At 38.5% G+C, this 19,486-nt stretch overlaps 1 protein-coding gene across 2 annotated transcripts in view; it reads left to right on the top strand.

Moving 5' to 3' along the window:
• The window catches only part of LOC150080074 (V-type proton ATPase catalytic subunit A), a 344,703-nt gene that overhangs the window by 149,320 nt on the left and 175,897 nt on the right, over positions 1-19,486 (top strand). For both annotated transcript variants that reach the window (XM_090381821.1, XM_090381822.1), the window contains exons 12-13: positions 8,834-8,893; positions 18,801-19,067. In XM_090381821.1, coding sequence (XP_090237947.1) covers positions 8,834-8,893; positions 18,801-19,067 — 327 coding nt within the window. The remainder of the gene's footprint in view (positions 1-8,833; positions 8,894-18,800; positions 19,068-19,486) is intronic.

Below are 19,486 nucleotides of genomic sequence, written 5' to 3'. Positions count from 1 at the left end.
CATGCAAGTCGAACTGAACGATTTAGTAAGGGACTTAGGTCTTCCAAAGTATGCTGCTGAAATTCTGGGATCCAGATTTCAAGTGAAGAACTTACTTGCTCCAGGTACATCATTTTCCTGGTACAGAAATCTTGAAAGGGAGTTTATACAGTATTTTTCACAAGTAGGTCCTCTCGTATATTGATATCGCTGGTTTAACAAGTGCCTTAGGAGCCCCATCATATGTTCCTAGTGATTGGAGACTATTTATAGACTCTTCTAAGACTAGTTTAAAAGGTGTTCTCTTGTATAATGGAGATAAGTACACATCTGTGCCAGTTGCTCATTCAGTCTACTTAGCATTAGCATTAGTAGAGGCATTTGATGCAAGAAAGCAAGCTTATGCAGCATCAGCCAAAAAAAAAAAAAAAAAAAAAAAAAAAGTAACATAAATAAATAAAAATAACCACTTCCACTTCACCCCTCTGTTCGTTCGAAATACCTGTCCAGCTGAGCCTTAAACTTATTTAGGCTATCAACTTCCACGACAAGGGATGGAAGTCTGTTCCACCCACCAACCACCCGCTGGCTAAAGGCAAACTTCCGCACATCTATCCTACATCTGTCTTTCCTCAATTTGAATTTATGCCCTCTCAGGTGATTTTTCTGAGCTAGAGGAAGAATCCCATCAGCATTGAGCATGCTCAAACCATTCAAGGCTTTGTACACCTCTATCAGATCACCCCGCTGGTGCCTAGTTTCCAGACACTGTAATTTGCAAAACTTAAGCCTTTCTTCGTAAGAGAACCCCTTTGTCCCATTCACCAATCTAGTTGCCCTTCTCTGTACTCGTTCCAGCAGCTCTACATCCTTCCTGAAATGAGGCCTCCAGGCCTGTATACAGTACTCTAGGTGTGGCCTGACCATTGCCTTATACAAGGGAATAATCACCTCCTTATCCCTGCTGGAAAAATTCCTGTATATCATTGACAATACTCCATGAGCTACTCTTGCAGCCCGTCTACTCTGCTCAGAGAACTTCATATCTGCCTGCACCACCACCCCCAGGTCCCTTTCATTCTCTACCACTGTCAGTGTAGTACCACAGAGTTGATACGTTGCTCTGGGGTTGCTGTTTCCCATATGTAGTACTTTACATTTGTCAATGTTAAACTTCATTTGCCACCTCGAAGCCCATCTGCTCAACCTTTCCAAATCCTGTTGCAGCAGCATAGTGTCAGTAGTGTCCTTGACAACCCTGCCAACCTTCGTATCGTCTGCAAACTTGGACATTAAGCCTGATATACCATCATCAATATCATTTATAAATACAGAAAACAATAAAGGCCCCAATACTGAACCCTGAGGGACTCCACTAATAACATTAGTCCACGATGAGCAGTGTCCATTGATTACCACTCTCTGTCTTCTCCCCCTCAACCACCCCTTTATCCATAGCAGCAACTTGCCTCCAATGCCACACTGCTCCAATTTGTGCAGCAGTCTTCCATGTGCAACAGTATCAAAAGCCTTTCTAAGATCCAAGTATATAATATCAAAGTTATTCCCTGCATCCAGTTCTTTTGTGACTGCATCATAGTATCCAATCAAATTGGTCAGGCAAGACTTCCCCTTAACAAAACCATGCTGTGTCCTAGCTATAACTGAAGTCTTGTCTAGATGATCCTGCAGTGCTTCTTTCACCAGTGCCTCCATTAATTTTCCGGGAACAGAAGTTAAACTCACAGGTCTATAATTACTTGTGTCAGCCTTTGATCCCCCTTTGTGAATTGGGGTCACATTTGCACATCTCCAGTCAATGGGTACCTCCCCTGAGTCCAAGGAAGCTCTCATAATTATGGCTAAGGGTTTGCTTACCTCCTTTGCTGCCTCCTTTAATATAACTGGATAGATCCCATCCACCCCAGGTGCCTTTCTTGTGTTTATCTTCAACAATTTCTCCTCCACTTTGCTCTCAGTTATTACAAGATTCTCTAGCTTACTGCTAGAGTTGAATACACCTCTGGCATTCCCCTCGCTGAATAACTCCTCATGTGTGAATGTCGATGCAAAATATTCATTTAGTTTGTTAGCTACCCGAGCAGGGTCATCAACAGTTGACCCATCGATCTCAAGTGGACCAATCTGATTCATCCCCTTCCTTCTAGAGTTTACATAAGTAAAGAACTCTTTGCTGTTTTTCTTTGCATCCCTTGCCAAGGATTTCTCGTAATCTGCCTTCGCCTGCCTAACCTCCTTTGTAACTTGGTTGCATATCAACTTGTATCTATCATAGGCGTCCGTGTCACGTGTTAATTTGTATGTATCCCATGCATTTTTCTTCTCTGCCATATGCCTCATTAGTTCATCTGACAACCATTTAGGCCTAAACCTTGAACAATATTTCTTAGTTGGTATGTAAAGCCTAGTAGCTTCCACGATAAGTTCTTTGAATGCTTCCCATTTTGAATTTGCTGTTGGCAATATCATCAGTTGATCCCACTGTATAGAATTTAAATACTGTCTCAGTCCATTGTAGTCGCCTTTACGAAAGCAATACCCCTTCCCTTTACCCCTAATGGTAGTTACCTCTTTGAGTAACTCCCACTTCAGCACACTGTGATCACTGCCACCAAGTGGTTCATTTATCTGCAGATTCTTAATGCATGAAGAATCACTACTGATAATCAAATCAAGAGTATTACTCCCTCTAGTTGCCTCCCGAACATGCTGATGTAGAAAACAATCATCCAATAAATCCACAAAAGCCTTGCTACTGTGTGAGTGACCAGCCCCCAAATTCCAGTCAATATCTGGGAAATTAAAATCCCCCATTATAAGACTCTCTGATTTACTGGCCCACTCTATTTCTCCGAACAGTTTCTTATTATACTCATCAGAGTCATTAGGCCTATAGCACACTCCTACTCTCAATTTTGATCTCCCAATGCTTATGTCACACCAAACTGACTCGACACTGCACTGTCCAGCGATGTCGACTGGCTTCACTTCCTTGGATTTTATGTGTTTTTTAACTAATAGCATAACCCCTCCTCCCTTCCTATCCTGTCTATCCTTTCTGTAGACATTGTACTCCCCAAATTCCCTTAAAAGAAACTTATGACAGTCTAAAGTTGCTTCTGGAGAAAATTAAATATCAAGATCACGAATGGCAACTATGTGGAGACTTAAAAGTGTTATGTATGTTGTTGGGGCAACAGAGTGGGCACACTAAAATGCCATGCTATGCTTTATTTGTGAATGGGATAGCAGATCTAAAGTGCTGCATTGGACAAAGAAGCAATGGCCTCGGAGGCACAATCTTACACCGGGTCAAAAAATATTATGCACGAAGGTTTGGTGAGGCCAATAAAATACTTTTACCTCCACTGCATATCAAGTTAGGCATGATGAAGCAATTTGTTAAAGTGTTGAATAAGGATGGCAACTGCTTTAAGTACTTTTGCAGTAAATTTCCCGGTTTATCTGATGCAAAACTTAAGGAGGGTATCTTCATTGGTCCCCAAATTAGAAAATTGGTTTTAGACGGTCAGTTTGAAACTACTATGACTGACGTTGAAAGGGAAGCCTGGATTGCTTTTAAAAGTGTAATGGAAAACTTTCTAGGAAATCATAAATCACAGATTATGAGAAAATTGTTCAAAATATGCTCAAAGTTTCGCATTTTAGGTTGCAATATGAGCATCAAAATTCACTTTTTTGCATGTCCATCTTGATTTTTTTCTCCAAAAATCTTGCACAGATGAGTGAAGAACAAGGGGAGAGATTCCATCAGGACATAAAGGAAATGGAGCAGAGGTACCAGGGAAGGTGGAATACAAGCATGATGGCTGACTACTGCTGGTGTTTAAAAAGAGAGAAACCTTGGCACTGTACATAAAAGAAAAACAATTAAACATTATTTTCAAACAAAGAGATGAAGTTCTGATTAATGAAAGTTTCAGAATTTTGATTAATACTTTAGTATTTACATATTTTTTGATATATGAAAATGTAATCCTATCAATTTGTCATTACTAAATACAATAAAGTTATATACTTTCCGTAGCCAAGTGGTCAGGAGGGGGAGTGCAGTGGCACATGCTCTTTGAGTAGACCGAGATTCAAGCCCCTGACTGCTAAATATGGTCGATCTGCCAACCCGCACTGGACCAGTGTGGCAGATTATGGTCCATTTCCCTCAGCATGAATTGTTGAGGAGGCTTCCATCCTGCAGTGGGTTGATAATGGCTGCAATTTACTTTTCTTTTACTTTCGTAAAAAACAATACTTTTTTTTATTTCTTAAATTGTGATGTATCTGGATGTGATAGAAAAAAAATCTGTCATATTTGAAATCACAGCAACATTTTTCGGCAGTAGGACCTATTGAAATTCAAACCCCAGTGAATTAACTTAAATTTGTAAACTAGTGCTATCATTAGCAGAGGAATATGATGCTAGAAAGCAAGCTTATACAGCATCAGCCAAAAAAATTAAAAAATATTTCCCATTTCACCCATTCATTTTCTCCAAAAGTTTGTCCACTTCTTCCTTGAATTTATTTGAGCTGTCAACTTCCACGGCAGATGGAAGTTTGTTCCAGCAGTCAACTACCTGCTGGCTAAAGGCAAATTTCCGCATATCTATTCTACAACTGTCTTTCCTTAATTTGAGTTTGACTCCTCAGGTTTGTAATCTGAGGAAGAATCCTATTGGCATTGAGCCTGCTCAAACCATTGAAGGCCTTATACACCTCAGTCAGATCACCTCACAGGTGCCCAATCTCCAGATGCTGCAATTTGTAGAACTTAAGCCTTTCTTAGTAAGAGCACCCCTTCTTCCCCCTCATCAGTCTTGTTGCCCTTCTCTGTACATATTTTAGCAACCCTACATCCTTTCTAAAATGAGGCCTTCAGACATGTACGCAGTACTCAAAGTGTGGCCTGACCATTGCCTTATACAAGGGAATAATCACCTCCTTATCCTTGCTATCAAAATTTCTGTATATCATTGACAAGATCCCATGACCTGCTCTGACAGCCTGTCTGCACTGTTGAGAAAACTTCATATCTGACTGTACAATTATGTTGTATAACTTGCTTTTTAGGCTGATAGGAAAATCTCCTTTAATCCGTTCCAGTAACTTCTCCAAGAGTTGTTGATTCTGGATTCTATTTCTTTGTTTATTCTATTTGGTGAAGGCTAGATATTTGAACTGCTCTTCATAGTTTAGTGTTTTGAATCTGATGTTGATGGGTGAGGCTACATGGTTGGTCATTATTTTTGTTTTGTCATAGTTAATGTTTAGGTCAATTTCTTTACTTTTGCGGTTTAGTTCTTTGATCATTCATCCCAATTGTGAACTGCTTTCAGAGAAGAGGGCTATATCATCTATGTCATCTGTGTTGGTTAGTTTCCTGTCTAAGATGCTTGTTTATCACTCCAATCTAGTTTTCTGAATGCCATCTCTAGCCTGAAGTAAACAGCTTTGGTGCTATTGGGTTGCCTTTTTTACTCCCCTTTCTATTTTGAATGGAGGTCCTGTTTGCTCTAACTTGATGGCTGCATTGCTGTTGCTGTAGATATTTTGGAGTAGTCTGTACTTGTATTCTGTTCCTTGTTTTTTCAAAGCTATCATAAGAGGTTGGTGTACAACTGAGTCAAATGCCTTTTGGTATGAAAGCCATATAAAGTGGTAGGTTATGTTCTTGACACTTTTCAATGGCCTGATTAATGGTGCATAGATGGTCGATGGTCGAGAAGTTTTTCCTGAGCTCTGCTTGATCATACAGTTAGTTCTCATCGAGTTGATTGGAGATTCTGTTTTGGATGATTCTAATGAATATTTTATACTTAAGTATTATTCTAATTTTAATTTATTCTTAAGTATTAATATTTTAATTTTAATTATACTTAAGTATAATTACAGACTTATTCGTCTGTAATTATTTATATCTGACTTTTCTCCTTTTTTGTGAATTAAAATTATTTTCTGATGTTAGTCATTGCTTTGGTATTATCTCTGTTGACAGTATAAATTTGAGAAGTTCAGGTAAGAGTAATTTTAATCCAGTTGTAAAGAGTTCAACTGGTAGCTGATCTCCTGCAGGTGTCTTACCATTTTTCATTTGTCTTATTGCCTGTTCTATTTTACTGCTTATGAATTCTGGAATATTATACTCTGCAGGATTTTGCAATTGGATATCTTCACTTAAGTTTACGTTTAGGTTGCTTGTGTGGAATTCTGTTGCTCTACTAAAGATTTCAGATCTGTTTGTTGTTATTTTTCCCAATTTATTTTTAAGTTATGGGATCCAGGCTTTGCCATTGTTGATTCCATTTCTTGAGATCTTCAGAGAAATGTTATTTTCTAGGGCTGTTTTGTTTGATTTGTTTAGTATTTGCTTCTCTTAGGTCTTTTATTTCTCTTTTCACAAGTTTGAGTTCAGCCAATTCAATTTTGTGTTTTGATGACATAAATCTTATGTTTCTTTAGAGACTTTTTTTACTTTATCAGATTTCTAGTGTAGTCTGATATCTTGAATTATTTACTATTGTTTCTTTTTTGAAATGGTTTGGATGCTTTATTTATTGCAGTTTCAAGCTGTTTGCAATTTTCTGAGTTTCAATTTTACTAACTGGCTCGTGTACTAACAAGGTATTTCTCAGATTGTATTAGCATTAGTAGAGGCATTTGATGCAAGAAAGCAAGCTTATGCAGCATCAGCCAAAAAAAAAAAAAAAAACCCCTTCCACTTCACCCCTCTGTTCGTTCAAAATACCTGTCCAGCTGAGCCTTAAACTTATTTAGGCTATCAACCTCCACCACAAGGGATGGCAGTCTGTTCCACCAACCAACCACCCGCTGGCTAAAGGCAAATTTCCGCACGTCTATCCTACATCTGTCTTTCCTCAATTTGAATTTATGCCCTCTCAGGTGATTTTTCTGAGCTAGAGGAAGAATCCCATCAGCATTGAGCATGCTTAAACCATTCAAGGCTTTATACACCTCTATCAGATCACCTCGCTGGTGCCTAGTCTCCAGACACTGTAATTTGCAAAACTTAAGCCTTTCTTCGTAAGAGCACCCCTTTGTTCCATTCACTAATTTTGTTGCCCTTCTCTGTACTCGTTCCAGCAGCTCTACATCCTTCTTGAAATGAGGCCTCCAGACCTGTATACAGTACTCTAGGTGTGGCCTGACCATTGCCTTATACAATTGAATAATCACCTCCTTATCCCTGCTGGAAAAATTCCTGTATATCATTGACAATACTCCATGAGCTACTCTTGCAGCCCGTCTACTCTGCTCAGAGAACTTCATATCTGCCTGCACAATCACCCCCAAGTCCCTTTCATTCTCTACCACTGTCAGTGTAGTACCACAGAGTTGATACGTTGCCCTGGGGTTGCTTTTTCCCATGTGTAGTACTTTACATTTGTCAATGTTAAACTTCATTTGTCACCTCTCAGCCCATCTGCTCAACCTTTCCAGATCCTGTTGCAGCAGCATAGTGTCAGTAGTGTCCTCGACAACCCTGCCAACCCCTGCATCATCTGCAAACCTGGACATTAAGCTTGATATACCATCATCAATATCATTTATAAATACAGAAAACAATAATGGACCCAACACTGAGCCCTGAGGGACTCCACTAATAACATTAGTCCACGATGAGCAGTGTCCATTGATTACCACTCTCTGTCTTCTCCCCCTCAACCACCCCTTTATCCATAGCAGCAATTTGCCTCCAATGTCACACTGCTCCAATTTGTGTAGCAGTCTTCCATGTTTCTCTTGGTTTTTTTGGCTGTCTTGGATGTTGGGTCTTTTATGTCTAAACCATTTGTTTCTATTTTTACTATTGTATAGTTAAAGGTTCCTCTAATTATTCTGTGGTTGGAGTTAAATTTAAGCTGATTAATCACTTCAAAATTCTGCAGCATTTTTTGATCTTTTAGAATTATATAGTCTATTTCATTTTTGGTTTTCCATCTGGGGAGACCCAGGTCCATCTTCTCTGTTCTTCTTTCTTGAATAGTGAGTTAGCAATTTTAAATTGCTGACTATAGGCAAATTGTAGTAGCTTTTCTCCTCTATCATTCCTTTTTTTACTTCCATATTTTCCGAGGACTAATTCCATCCCTTTGTGTTGTCTGGATCCTACTTTAGCATTAAAGTCACCCATTATGATAATCATGGAGTTTTTATCTTGGGCTATAGCTGATGTTAAGTTATCATAAAATTTGTCAGCTGCTGCTTCACTGTGAGTAGTGGAGGGTGCATAGACTTGAATTAACATCAAGTATTTGCCTTTCTTCAGTTCTAATTTTATTGTTGCGATTCTATATGAAGTAGACCTTGAGTTCATCAAGTTGTTTTTCCATTTGCTTTTGACCAAGAATCCCACTCCATGTATGCCATTGTTGCTATCTGCATGGTAGAACAATGAGCCATTTTTTTCTCTTGCTTTCGTCTTATTTCTGAAAGTCCAAGTATATCCTAACTGATTTGTTCTAGAGCTTCTTATAATTTAATGAGTCTGTCCTCTGTGCTCAGTGTACATACATTCAGGGATGCAATTCTTATTCTTAAACTTTGGTCTGTTTTGGTGGGTTCCCCAGACTGCCTTCTAGATGTACCTTCCTGAGGGGTTTAGGTTCATCATTTCATTCTTCTGGGAAGAGCTTGTCAAAATTTTTGTTTAAAATTTGTTTAAACTTAATTTCAGTAATTTTGTGAAATTATGTTATACAATATTTTGCAAATTTATATCTTAAATTTTCTAAAGTATTTCTGCTGAGTTCAGTTCTTTCCAGTAACAGTTCTTTTTTCTCCCATCAACTTTCAGTGCTTGCAGATACTCCAAGAGGAAGAAGATCTTTCAGAGATTGTGCAATTAGTTGGTAAGGTGAGGATCAAACTTTATCTATATTTCGAAATACTCAACATGTGTTATTGTAATATCACTTAATAATTAATTCATAGATTTTTAAATTCTAAAATTACTTCTGTTGATTAAATGCATAGTTGAGGGATAAGAGATGGATTAGTGAAATGTCCTTTTTTTATTCTTTTTTTATGTTGACCACAAACATGAAAAATGTTAGAAACTAGATTTTAACACCTTTCTCAGTGTTGAGAAGAAAAAAAAAAGACAGCTGTTAATGATGAACTTCAATTTCTGTACATAATACTTTTAATTGAGGAGGAGGAAAAACTTAGTTTGGAGTTGAATACGTAATGCAAGTATTTAGTATTTGAGCTGCTTTGGAAGGAAGAGATGAATTGCGAATAATATTTCAGAAAACCTGTAGAAAAGGCATGTAGCAGAAACCACATGACAAATCTGAATAGGTGTGAGATGGCAAATGGAGTGAGTTTGTGAGTGGGGATCATTAATTTATTTAACATTACTTTGATTCTTTTTGACAGAGACTTGCAGCTCGGGGGGGGGTGGGCGTGGATTAGGAGTAATCCCTACAATGGAATACTGTTTTCACCCAAGATGTGGACACACTATTCCATGGTAGGGTGAACTTGTAATTTCTACAGAGTCTGGAGCTTTTAGAAGAAAAGTAACACAGAGTGAAAGAGAACTTAGTTTTTTGATTCAGTATGCTTATACCAAGAGAGTCAAGTCAGGATTATCCCCAGTAAAGATATGTGATCTTGTTTATAAATGTGTTGTTTGAAGATGAGCATGGGAGATGCACACATCTTGTTTGCAAGAAATGAAACAGGACTGGATTTTAGAAGATTTGAAGTTAACTGAGTTTTATTCTCCCCACTTGAGAATAACCTGGAGATCAGCATTTAATAAATTAGTGGTGAATATTCAAGTGGATGTAACTGTTTGTGTAGGACAGGGTATGGCAAAGTGAAATGTAGTATGCCATCATCGGCAGAACTATGGACAAGATTTCCAGTTAATGGAAGAAGGTCATTAATACAATGATGGGCAAAACTTAAGGACCTACACTACTTCTAAAGGTTACAACCACAAAATCTTTACTTAAGGTACTCTTTACTAATGAGAGTAGATTCAGTCTCATTGATGTGGTGGTAGAGGTGTTCTCATCTGGGGAGGCATTATCTTGGATGGATGTACACAACTCCAGATACTGGAAGGCGGTATTCTAACCGGTGCACGCTACTGTACTGAGGTAATCCTTCCCCATGTGTGTCTGTTCCGAGGTGCCATTGGCCCTGAGTTCGCATTTATGGATGATAATGCCACACCCCATCGCACTGCAGCTGTTGATATGCTTTTAGAAAGTGAGGACATTGTTCATATGGATTGGCCTGTCCATTTTTCCAATCTAAATCCCATCAAACACATATGGGACACTCTGGGGAGACGCCTAGCAGCACGTCCACGCCCACCAGAAAATGTTCACCAGTTGAAGATGGCACTGACAGAGGAATGGACGATGTTACCGCAAGAACTTATCAACGACATTGTTCTGAGTATGGACAGGCAGTGCAAGCCTGCATGGGTGACCATATCTCCTACTGAGGACCACCTCTTCCCTTTGTTCCATCTTCGGCAGTGATGCATCCATCATGGCAGCCAGTGATATGTTGCCATTTTTGAATAAAGTCCGTCTATACCGTTTTGTTTCCGTTGTTGTTTCCTTCATCATTTCTGTACCTTCATCATTTCTTTAAAAGACATAGTCATATGGTATGCAGTGGGTAGTCAGGGGAAATTGGCTGCCCAGTTGCAAAAAATCAGAAGGCAGATCATAAGATGGAACTTGTAGAAGATTTGTGTAAAACATTATCAAAAGCCTTAGAAATGTCTGGAGAAACTGCTTGAATTTCTCTAAACTTTTCAGTGGAATTTGTTCAAAGATAAATAACACAAACCAAGATATCATTGGTGCAATAGTTTTTGACCAATTTTTTTTTAATAATGGCACCCTTAAGTAATTTATTTTATTTTGTGCCACCCCTACTCAGTTTTCTGCATGATAGATCCAATTCTCTCTCTCTCTCTCTCTCTCTCTCTCTCTCTCTCTCTCTCTCTCTCTCTCTCTCTCTCTCTCTCTCTCTCTCTCTCTCTCTCTCTGTGTGTGTACACGCACACACAGAGTTCTGGGGAGATGCCTAGCAGCACTTCCACACCCGCCAGAAAATGTTCACCTCTCTCTCTCTCTCTCTCTCTCTCTCTCTCTCTCTCTCTCTCTCTCTGTGTGTGTGTGTGTGTGTGTGTGATAATTAAAATAAATATGATATTTAAAAAATATAAAAACATCAGCCAGTAGTACGGCAATAATGCAGAGCGAAACGAAACGCAAAATAATATAAAATAAACAAACAGGGAAGGGAAAGTAGAGATAATAGGTAGTCGATAATCCCCTTTAAAATTTAGTCAATTAAGTCATTAAACCCAATTAATAAAAAATGTAAATTTGAAATAATGCCAATTATAAATAATTTAGCGGTACCCCCCTCGAAGGTACCAGTTCCAAAAAACGTGAAATATCACCAAAAAGGGTTAAAGAAACTACCAAAAAACTAAAATATCAAAATGATAGACTGACCATCATGCCCCATATCGACAGAGGACCACGAGGCCAATAATGGTCATGGAATCGCTGCATTTCAATCGTCATACAAATCATCGCAAAGGCAGAAATATCGAAGAACCAAACCACCCTTCCATTCTCCGATAGATCAACCAATGCAGAGGATTTGCATGGCGGTGGTCCTTATGCAGCGAAAAATAAACTATAGAACAGAGAACACTCTTGATCAGAGCCACACCACTGACATAATGCAAGCTTTTTAACCAGCTTATATAATAGAAAGGAAAAGAATAGATGGTGGCACAGGCGCTGATAGCTACATAGCCTTATTTATTTTTATTACTTTTGCTTAACTTTTACCTCACATAATATATATATATATATATATATATATACACACACACAGAAAAAGGTCCTTGAGGCTGTCGCTGACATTCTTTCTCAGGTATGCCAGCTGTGCTTGCTATCTGGGAGTCTAAAATGCTGATGGAACTGATATTCCGTGAGGTTGTCGCAGACATTCTCTCAGATATGCCAGACAAGCTGTACTTGCTACCCGGGAGTCTAAAACACTGATGGAACTGACATTCGGGTGACACTCAAGTCAAGTGGACCCAATTTCGGCGAAGTCCGGATGGTCTGTGACAGCCAAATCCTCTGCTTGCACCTTCACGATGGTGGGACTGTTGGTAATCCTGGGTATAACTTTCATGCACAAGTGGCGTCCCCGTAGCCAGGTGGGAAGGAGCAGCAGTGCGTAGTACACGCTTCTTGATTAGACCGAAGTTCGAGCCCGTCACCACCAAATATGGAGGATGTGGAAAGGTCAAGGAATGACCACCGCATATCCCGGAGAAACTATGGCCTTAGTTGCTAATGCTCCTAAAAACCAAACAAAACAAACAAACCATGCACAAGTACATGGTGGGGAACCACCCAGGTGTGAACCAACGTAAGCAGGGGTCGAGGAGCCCTGCACATGGAGGAGCGCCGCCCCTCTATGTTCCCAGGCAGTACTAGGTGGTAGATGACTCTCATCAACTGGTGAAATACCATCACTTTGCTTATTGGAGGCTTGAAGTGGTGGAACCCATGTTTAGTCTCTAGAGCTAGGTTCCAGTCAACCCTTCCCTATCTCTTTCATCATGCAGTATGATTGATGACTTTTGAGGTTATGATGAACATCGTGGTGAGATCCAATATTCCTTACATTTCGAGGGTACAGCTCTAAAACGGTGTTCGCAGGCCAGCCGCTAGTTAGTACACCGGACCAAACCTATTGGTAACTCTCTAGGAGGCTTCCAGATCAGCTAGTGTATAATCTTGCTACCTTTACTCTGCCAGTTAGTGACTGGAGGGCGTCCAAGTAGTGTGTATGTGGGGAGCATTGTTGAGGCCACGTTATGTCAAGGATCTGGGTATATTCTTACCATGTGTACGCCATATCCAAAAATTTCATTACTTCATACAGCATGTCCCACCCACTTTTTCTTACTATTGAATACACCATGAATTGTCAAAATAATAGAGCAAGCTTATCTGCGAAAAGATCTAAACCTCCCAAGGACTTCCTAATTCATTTCACAAATATACGTGGTTTCAGTTCTAATCTCAACGATGTCCATTTCCACTTGCAGTCTGCCAAACCCCATGTACTTTTTCTGACAGAATCTCAGTTATCGGTTGATTCAACTACTGCTCATCTCAGATTCCCAAATTATTTGCTGTATGATTCCTTTCGCCTCAAAGGTGGTATTTGTGCATATGTCCATTCTGATATTCCCTTTCAGAGATTTGGCAGCTTGTAATCTCCTCTCTGATCTTCTCTGGCTTAAAATCTCTCTACCTCATTGTGTCAAATTTATCTGTTGTCTCTACCGTTCTCCCAACTCCACTAATCACTTGGAGCTCTTTGACTTCCTCTCTTTGCAACTTGACTTTCTCCAGTCCAACTTTCCTAACAGTGAGGTAATTTTCCTTGGTGATTTTAATGTTCACAACTCCAGCTGGCTTCCGTTTTCTAGTAACACCAATCCAGCTGGTCGAGATGCTGAGGCTTTTCCAATTACTAATGACCTTGCACAGATTGTTCATTTACCTTACAAGAATACCAGACAATCCTAATCATACAGCCAACATGCTTGATCTTTTTCTCACAAACAACCCTTCTAAGTACACAGTCAAAGTGAGAGGTCCTTTAGGCACTTCAGATCACAACTTGGTGATTGTCTCTTCTCCAATGGAGCCTTTATCTCATGGCTGTTCCCAACCTAGTGTTGTTTGGCATTACAAGAATGCAAAATGGGATGACCTGCAAGACTTCTTTTCCTTGCCCGGATTACTCTTTCAAAACTTCTGATGTCAGCGTTTGCTCAGATCGTGTAAGTGAAATTATTCTTGCAGGAATGGAATCCTTTATTCCACACTCCACTTTAAAATCTCATCCTTTATCTAAACCTTGGTTTTCCAGTAAATGTGCTAAGGCTGTTCAAGAGAAGAATGTTGCATATCGTAATTGGCTTGTTTCTGATTCTCCAGTTTCGTTTTCTGCCTACACCAAAGTTCGCAACAATTGTAAAGCAGTTATTAATCAGTCCAAACTAGAGTTTGAACAGGCTAAGAGTAGAAAACTTGCTTCTTGCCCTAATGGTAGCCGAGCATTGTGGTGTATTGCCAAAGCTATTGGCCGCAACTTTTGCCCATCTCTGCTCCCACCTCTGTCCAAACCATCTGGTTCTGTTGTCACTTCAGCCAAGGATAAAGCTGACCTACTAGCATCCCATTTTTCTTCCAACTCATGTATTAATGATCTTGGTAAAATACCTCCCACCGTTCCCAACACACTCCATTCCCAACACCTGTGGTCTTCCGTCAAAAGGATGTGAGAAGGATTTTGACTAATCTTGATGCTAAGAAAGCTCCAGGTCCTGATGGTATTTCTCCAATTGTTCTCAAAACCTATGCTTCTGAACTTACTCCTGTTCTTTACCGCATTTTTTCACTTTCTTATTCGAAAGGTGTTTTTCCTCTGCTTGGAAATTTGCTCATATCCAGCCAGTTCCTAAAAAGGGTGACAAATCCCTCCCATCCACTTATCATCCCATTGCAATTACTTCTACTCTTTCTAAAGTAATGGAGAAATCAATTAACCATCAACTCTTAAACTACCTTGAAACCTTCCGTGTGATCAACTATCACCAGTATGGATTCCGTCACTGTCAATCCGCTGGTGATGTTCTGCTTATGTTACCCATTCATGGACTAATTCAATGGAAATGTTTGGTGAAACACAAGTAGTTGCTCTTGACATCTCAAAGGCTTTCGATCGTGTTTGGCATAAAGGTCTTCTAAACAAGCTTCCATCTTATGGTTTGCCAACTGTTTTTAGTAATTGGTTATCCAGTTTTCTCTCAGATCGCTCACTGAGGGTGATGGGAGATGGCTGTCTTCTAACTTTTCCACTAATGCTGGTGTCCCCCAATGTTCAGTTCTTTCCCCCACTCTTTTCCTCTTGTATATTAATGACCTTCTTCCATTGACCGGAAATCCTCTCCATAGTTTTGCCGATGATAGCACATTGCATTCTACTTTCCGTTTTGCGAAACCTTGCCCTTCTCAAGCAGCTTCAACCTCTCGAAAATCTGCTACCAATTCCTTAAATGCCGTCTTCAGGTAATTCTCCAGTTGGGCAAAGACAACTTAGTTGATTTCAACCCTTCTAAAGGTCCAGTCTTGTCTTATATCTCGCAAAAAGGATTCTTCTGGTCCTTTTTTTTTTTTTTTTTGGTGGTTGTTGTCGCATAGGCTTCTGTGGCCATAATGTACTTCCCAAGGTTTTTGCGGTACTTTGATCCAAGCCCGAGGCAGGAATCGAACCCGCGACCTTTCGGTTGCCAGGCAGGCACTTTACCCACCGGGCTAGCCCGGTCGGCCTTCTGGTCCTATGCTTATCTTTAGTGACACTCCGATTTCTAGGCAAAACGATATATCTCTTTTGGGGATTACCCTGACTTCTAATCTCTCTTGGCACAAGCACATTACAAATATTGCTTCCTCTGCATCTAAAAAAATTTGGTTTTCTGTTTCGTTCTCGGCGTTACTTTTCTTCCAAACAGCTGCTGACTCTGTATAAATCGCAAATGTGCCGTGCCTTGGAATATTGTTCCCACATCTGGGGTGATGTCCCCAAAACCTCTCTCAGGCTTCTTGATTCCATTCAGAAGAGGGCAGTTAGGCTAATTAATGATTCATCTCTAACAGTCTCTCCACTTGCTGTCTCATAGACGTACTGTTTCTGCTGCATGCCTCTTCTACAGATACTTTCATGGGCACTGTTCTTCTGAATTGGCTTCTATAATTCCCGCTCTCTCTTTCAAAACAGTCCGAACACGTGCCGCCACCAGCCAACATCCATTTACTGTCCAACTTCAAACCCACAGAACCAACTTTTCATCTTCCTTATTTATTCATTCAACTGCCGTTTTCTGGAACAAACTTTCTTCATACGTATTTCCTGAAAATTGCAATCTACAGAAGTTCATGTCCAATGTCAACAAATATCTTCTTTCATCTTGTCAACCTCCAACCCAAGCACGGTGCTAAGTACTATAGGTTCTAATACCTCTCCCTCTCGTGTTTGGGTTTTCATAAAAAAAAAAAAAAGAAAAAAAGTGTCATTGCTGCATTTAAGGCCTATTATTTGAGATGAACCTTTTCTAAAGTTATAAGGGCTATGACAGGAAATGGTGCAATAACCTTGACAGAATTTTGGAAGAATTACAGTATCAAAAATGACTTAAAGAGAATAATAGCAAAGCTTAACTGATCAGTTAAGCTTTGCTATTATTCTCTAAGTCAAATTTTAAAATAACGGTACTTTAAGAAGCTCTATTAATTAACTAAGTATTGAAAATATTGGTGTTTCATGGCTTGAAGTAACGGCAGAAATATGCAGTTTGTATGTATGGCACTGTTTTACCACAATATGCTAAAAATTCTACAGAATTTGAAACACAAATTAATGACATTTCTAAAAACGTCACTCAGCTTGGAAATGATCTAGAATTTGAGAATTTAAATGCCACAGATATACGCCAATACGTGGAATCATATTCATAAGTGCTTGATGATGAAACTCATCTGCAAGTTGAGGACTGGCGAGCATACGAAGATGAAGAAAAAAAATTATGAAGATGTCCAGGTGTCTACAAGGGAGTTTTCATTAAATGATCTTTTGATATTGCTCAGGAAGGTTGAAGATATTTCTCATTTTCTTATGAATCGTGATCCTAACATCGAACGAATCGAACCGAATAACATCGAATCGAAGCTCTAGAGTTCGACATGCTATAGAAAATGCAGTTATAGAGACATGCATAGTGAGAAACAGAATAAAATTGTGTACAAACTTCATCGTTGAATTTTTTTTGAAAACAATAAAAAATAGTGGCGAAGGTAAAGAAAGCCCACGCAAAAAGCACGCAAAAGTTCAATAAATTTACCAGTAAAAGTACTTTGCTGTATTGGCATTTGTATTGTAGCTTGCTTTGTAAACATACAGTGGGTGTTATCAGTCAGGAGTAGAATTTAAATCCCATGGGAGCTTGAACCCCTCCCAAAGTTGAGGGGGTCACTTGACCTTTTTTCTTTAGAAGCACTGGTGGACTAGTGGATAAATTGTTTATTAAAGAAAAAAAAAAAAAAAAAGGCAAAGGAAGCCTCCACAAGAAGCACTACAAACTTTGAAAAAGTTTACTGGTGAAACTATGCTACGAACATTTTTTACGAAGCCAGAACTTTCGATATTACTCTGTTTGTGATTCAATTAGTTAATTCAATTAGTGATTCTAAAGAAAAAAGGTGAGGTTACCTCCCCTCCGCTTTGGGAGGGTTTCTGGCTCCCATGGAATTCAACTTTTACTCCAGACCGATAACACCAACCATCTGTTTACCGAGCGAGCAGCAGTACAAATGCTGTTACAGAAAAGTACTTTTACCAGTAAATTTCATCGAACTTTTGCATACTTTTCATGTAGGCTTTCTCTACCTTAGCCAAAATTTTTTTCTGGCTTTCAGTAATAAATATTTCTAAAATACATGTTTTTAATTTTTTGGTACCAAATAATAAATAATTGATTGCCAGTAAGGCATTACAGTGTAATTAAAGGCCGGCAAGGTGTATGTTTGGCAAAAAAAAACAAAAAAAACAATCAATTCTATGGAATAATGTATTGATTAGCGATTATACTTCCTTGGAACCAATTAACTGTGTTATACAAGGTATTACAGTATTTGCAAAATTCGCAAGTGATGCAGTTTTTTTTGTCTGCCACTGTATATGGTAAAAGAGTTTCTCTTGTCCTATGCATCAGTTTCATGTTATTGCCACATTGGAGTTCTGTGTCTGAAGGATTTTCTAAACAAATTATTTCATAATCACTCTGTTAATTGAGGATTTGGGATAATTTTTCTTTGAATCAGTTCTTTTCACTTTTCATTTAAAAAAAGAAAGGTAATATCTCTGTTATATTCTATTCAATGTGCAGATTTTTATCTAGCTTTCGCTGTTAAATATATTAGCAGTGCCATCAGTTTCAAACTATTTTTAAATAATCTAATAGAATTGATTTATAGGGTCTGCTTTGGAAACATGTTTTATGCAGAGCACTATTTGTAGTTCTGCCAGGTTAACACAATTCGAGACCATCCTTTTCTTGTGTTGTCTGCATCATTACATATTTATTATCTTAATTTTATTGTAATTTCATTTGGGTATTTCTTGATTGACTTGATTTATTGCATTATTGGCCTTTATAGTTTCCAAGGCCCCTCTCCTCACTTGTGTGAAGAGGCCCTTTATTATCAAGATGCCTGAGTTATGCTTCTAAATTCTTTTGTATATTCTTATGTATATTCCAAATGTTCCAAACCAAAATATTAGCAAAATTCAAGAGCAGTGAATATCAATTTCTATTCTAAAATCATGAACTATTTTTGCTTGTATTTAACACTGTGATAGACTCAATCCTCCAAGCCAATAAGCCTTGGTAAATACAATAAACCTTGTATAATCCTCCAAGCCAATAAGCCAGTTTGTCTCCTCATTCTGTTCTAACATTCATTATATTTTTGAACATGTATAAGCTTGCTCTTTTGCATTATATGCCTATGCTAATAAAAGTAGTAATGTTAGCACAGCTTTGTGCCCATTTCTTTACTTATTATTATTTTAAAATTACATAAACTTTCTTTTTTAAACTATTCAATTTTTTTTTTCCCTTTCAGGCATCCTTAGCTGAAACTGATAAAATTACTCTTGAAGTGGCAAAATTGATAAAAGAAGACTTTTTGCAGCAGAATGGATATACCCCATATGATCGTTTCTGCCCATTTTACAAGAGTGTTGGCATGCTAAAGAATATGATTACATTTTATGATCTTGCAACTCATGCAGTGTCTACCACATCTCAATCTGAGAATCAGATCACATGGGCAATAATTAGAGAGGCAATGGGCAATTTGCTTTTTCAACTTAGTTCCATGAAATTTAAGGTAAGGTTTTAAATGTACTGTATTTTAATATATCTGCGTATGTATACAAAGACTGTGTGTGTCTTAGTATTAGTAATGGCAAATGATGAGAGGAAGTAAGCTTATACAGCATCACTCCAAAAAAAAAACCTATTCATAACATCTGATCCTTCTTAAATTTATTCAGATTACCCACTTCCAAATATGAGACTGAAGTAATTATTTTGACAATCAGTTACTCTGGCTGAAAGCAAATTTTTGCAAATCTATCATTCAACCATTCTCTAAATTAAATGAAGGATAGTTGCTGGATGTGCAAAATATGAAACAGAGAGGACAAAAGTTCAGGACATACTTAATTTTTAAATTGTTTTATTTAATTTATTAGGTTTCATTTATTTTTTATTATGTGTATTTGTTTTGTTTTTCTTGATTATCAG

This window comes from Mastigoproctus giganteus, chromosome 9 (genome assembly GCF_048544385.1).
Source record: "Mastigoproctus giganteus isolate SK-2022 chromosome 9, ASM4854438v1, whole genome shotgun sequence".
Classification (NCBI taxonomy): Eukaryota; Metazoa; Arthropoda; class Arachnida; order Uropygi; family Thelyphonidae; genus Mastigoproctus; species Mastigoproctus giganteus.
This window is presented reverse-complemented; position numbering and strand designations above follow the sequence as displayed.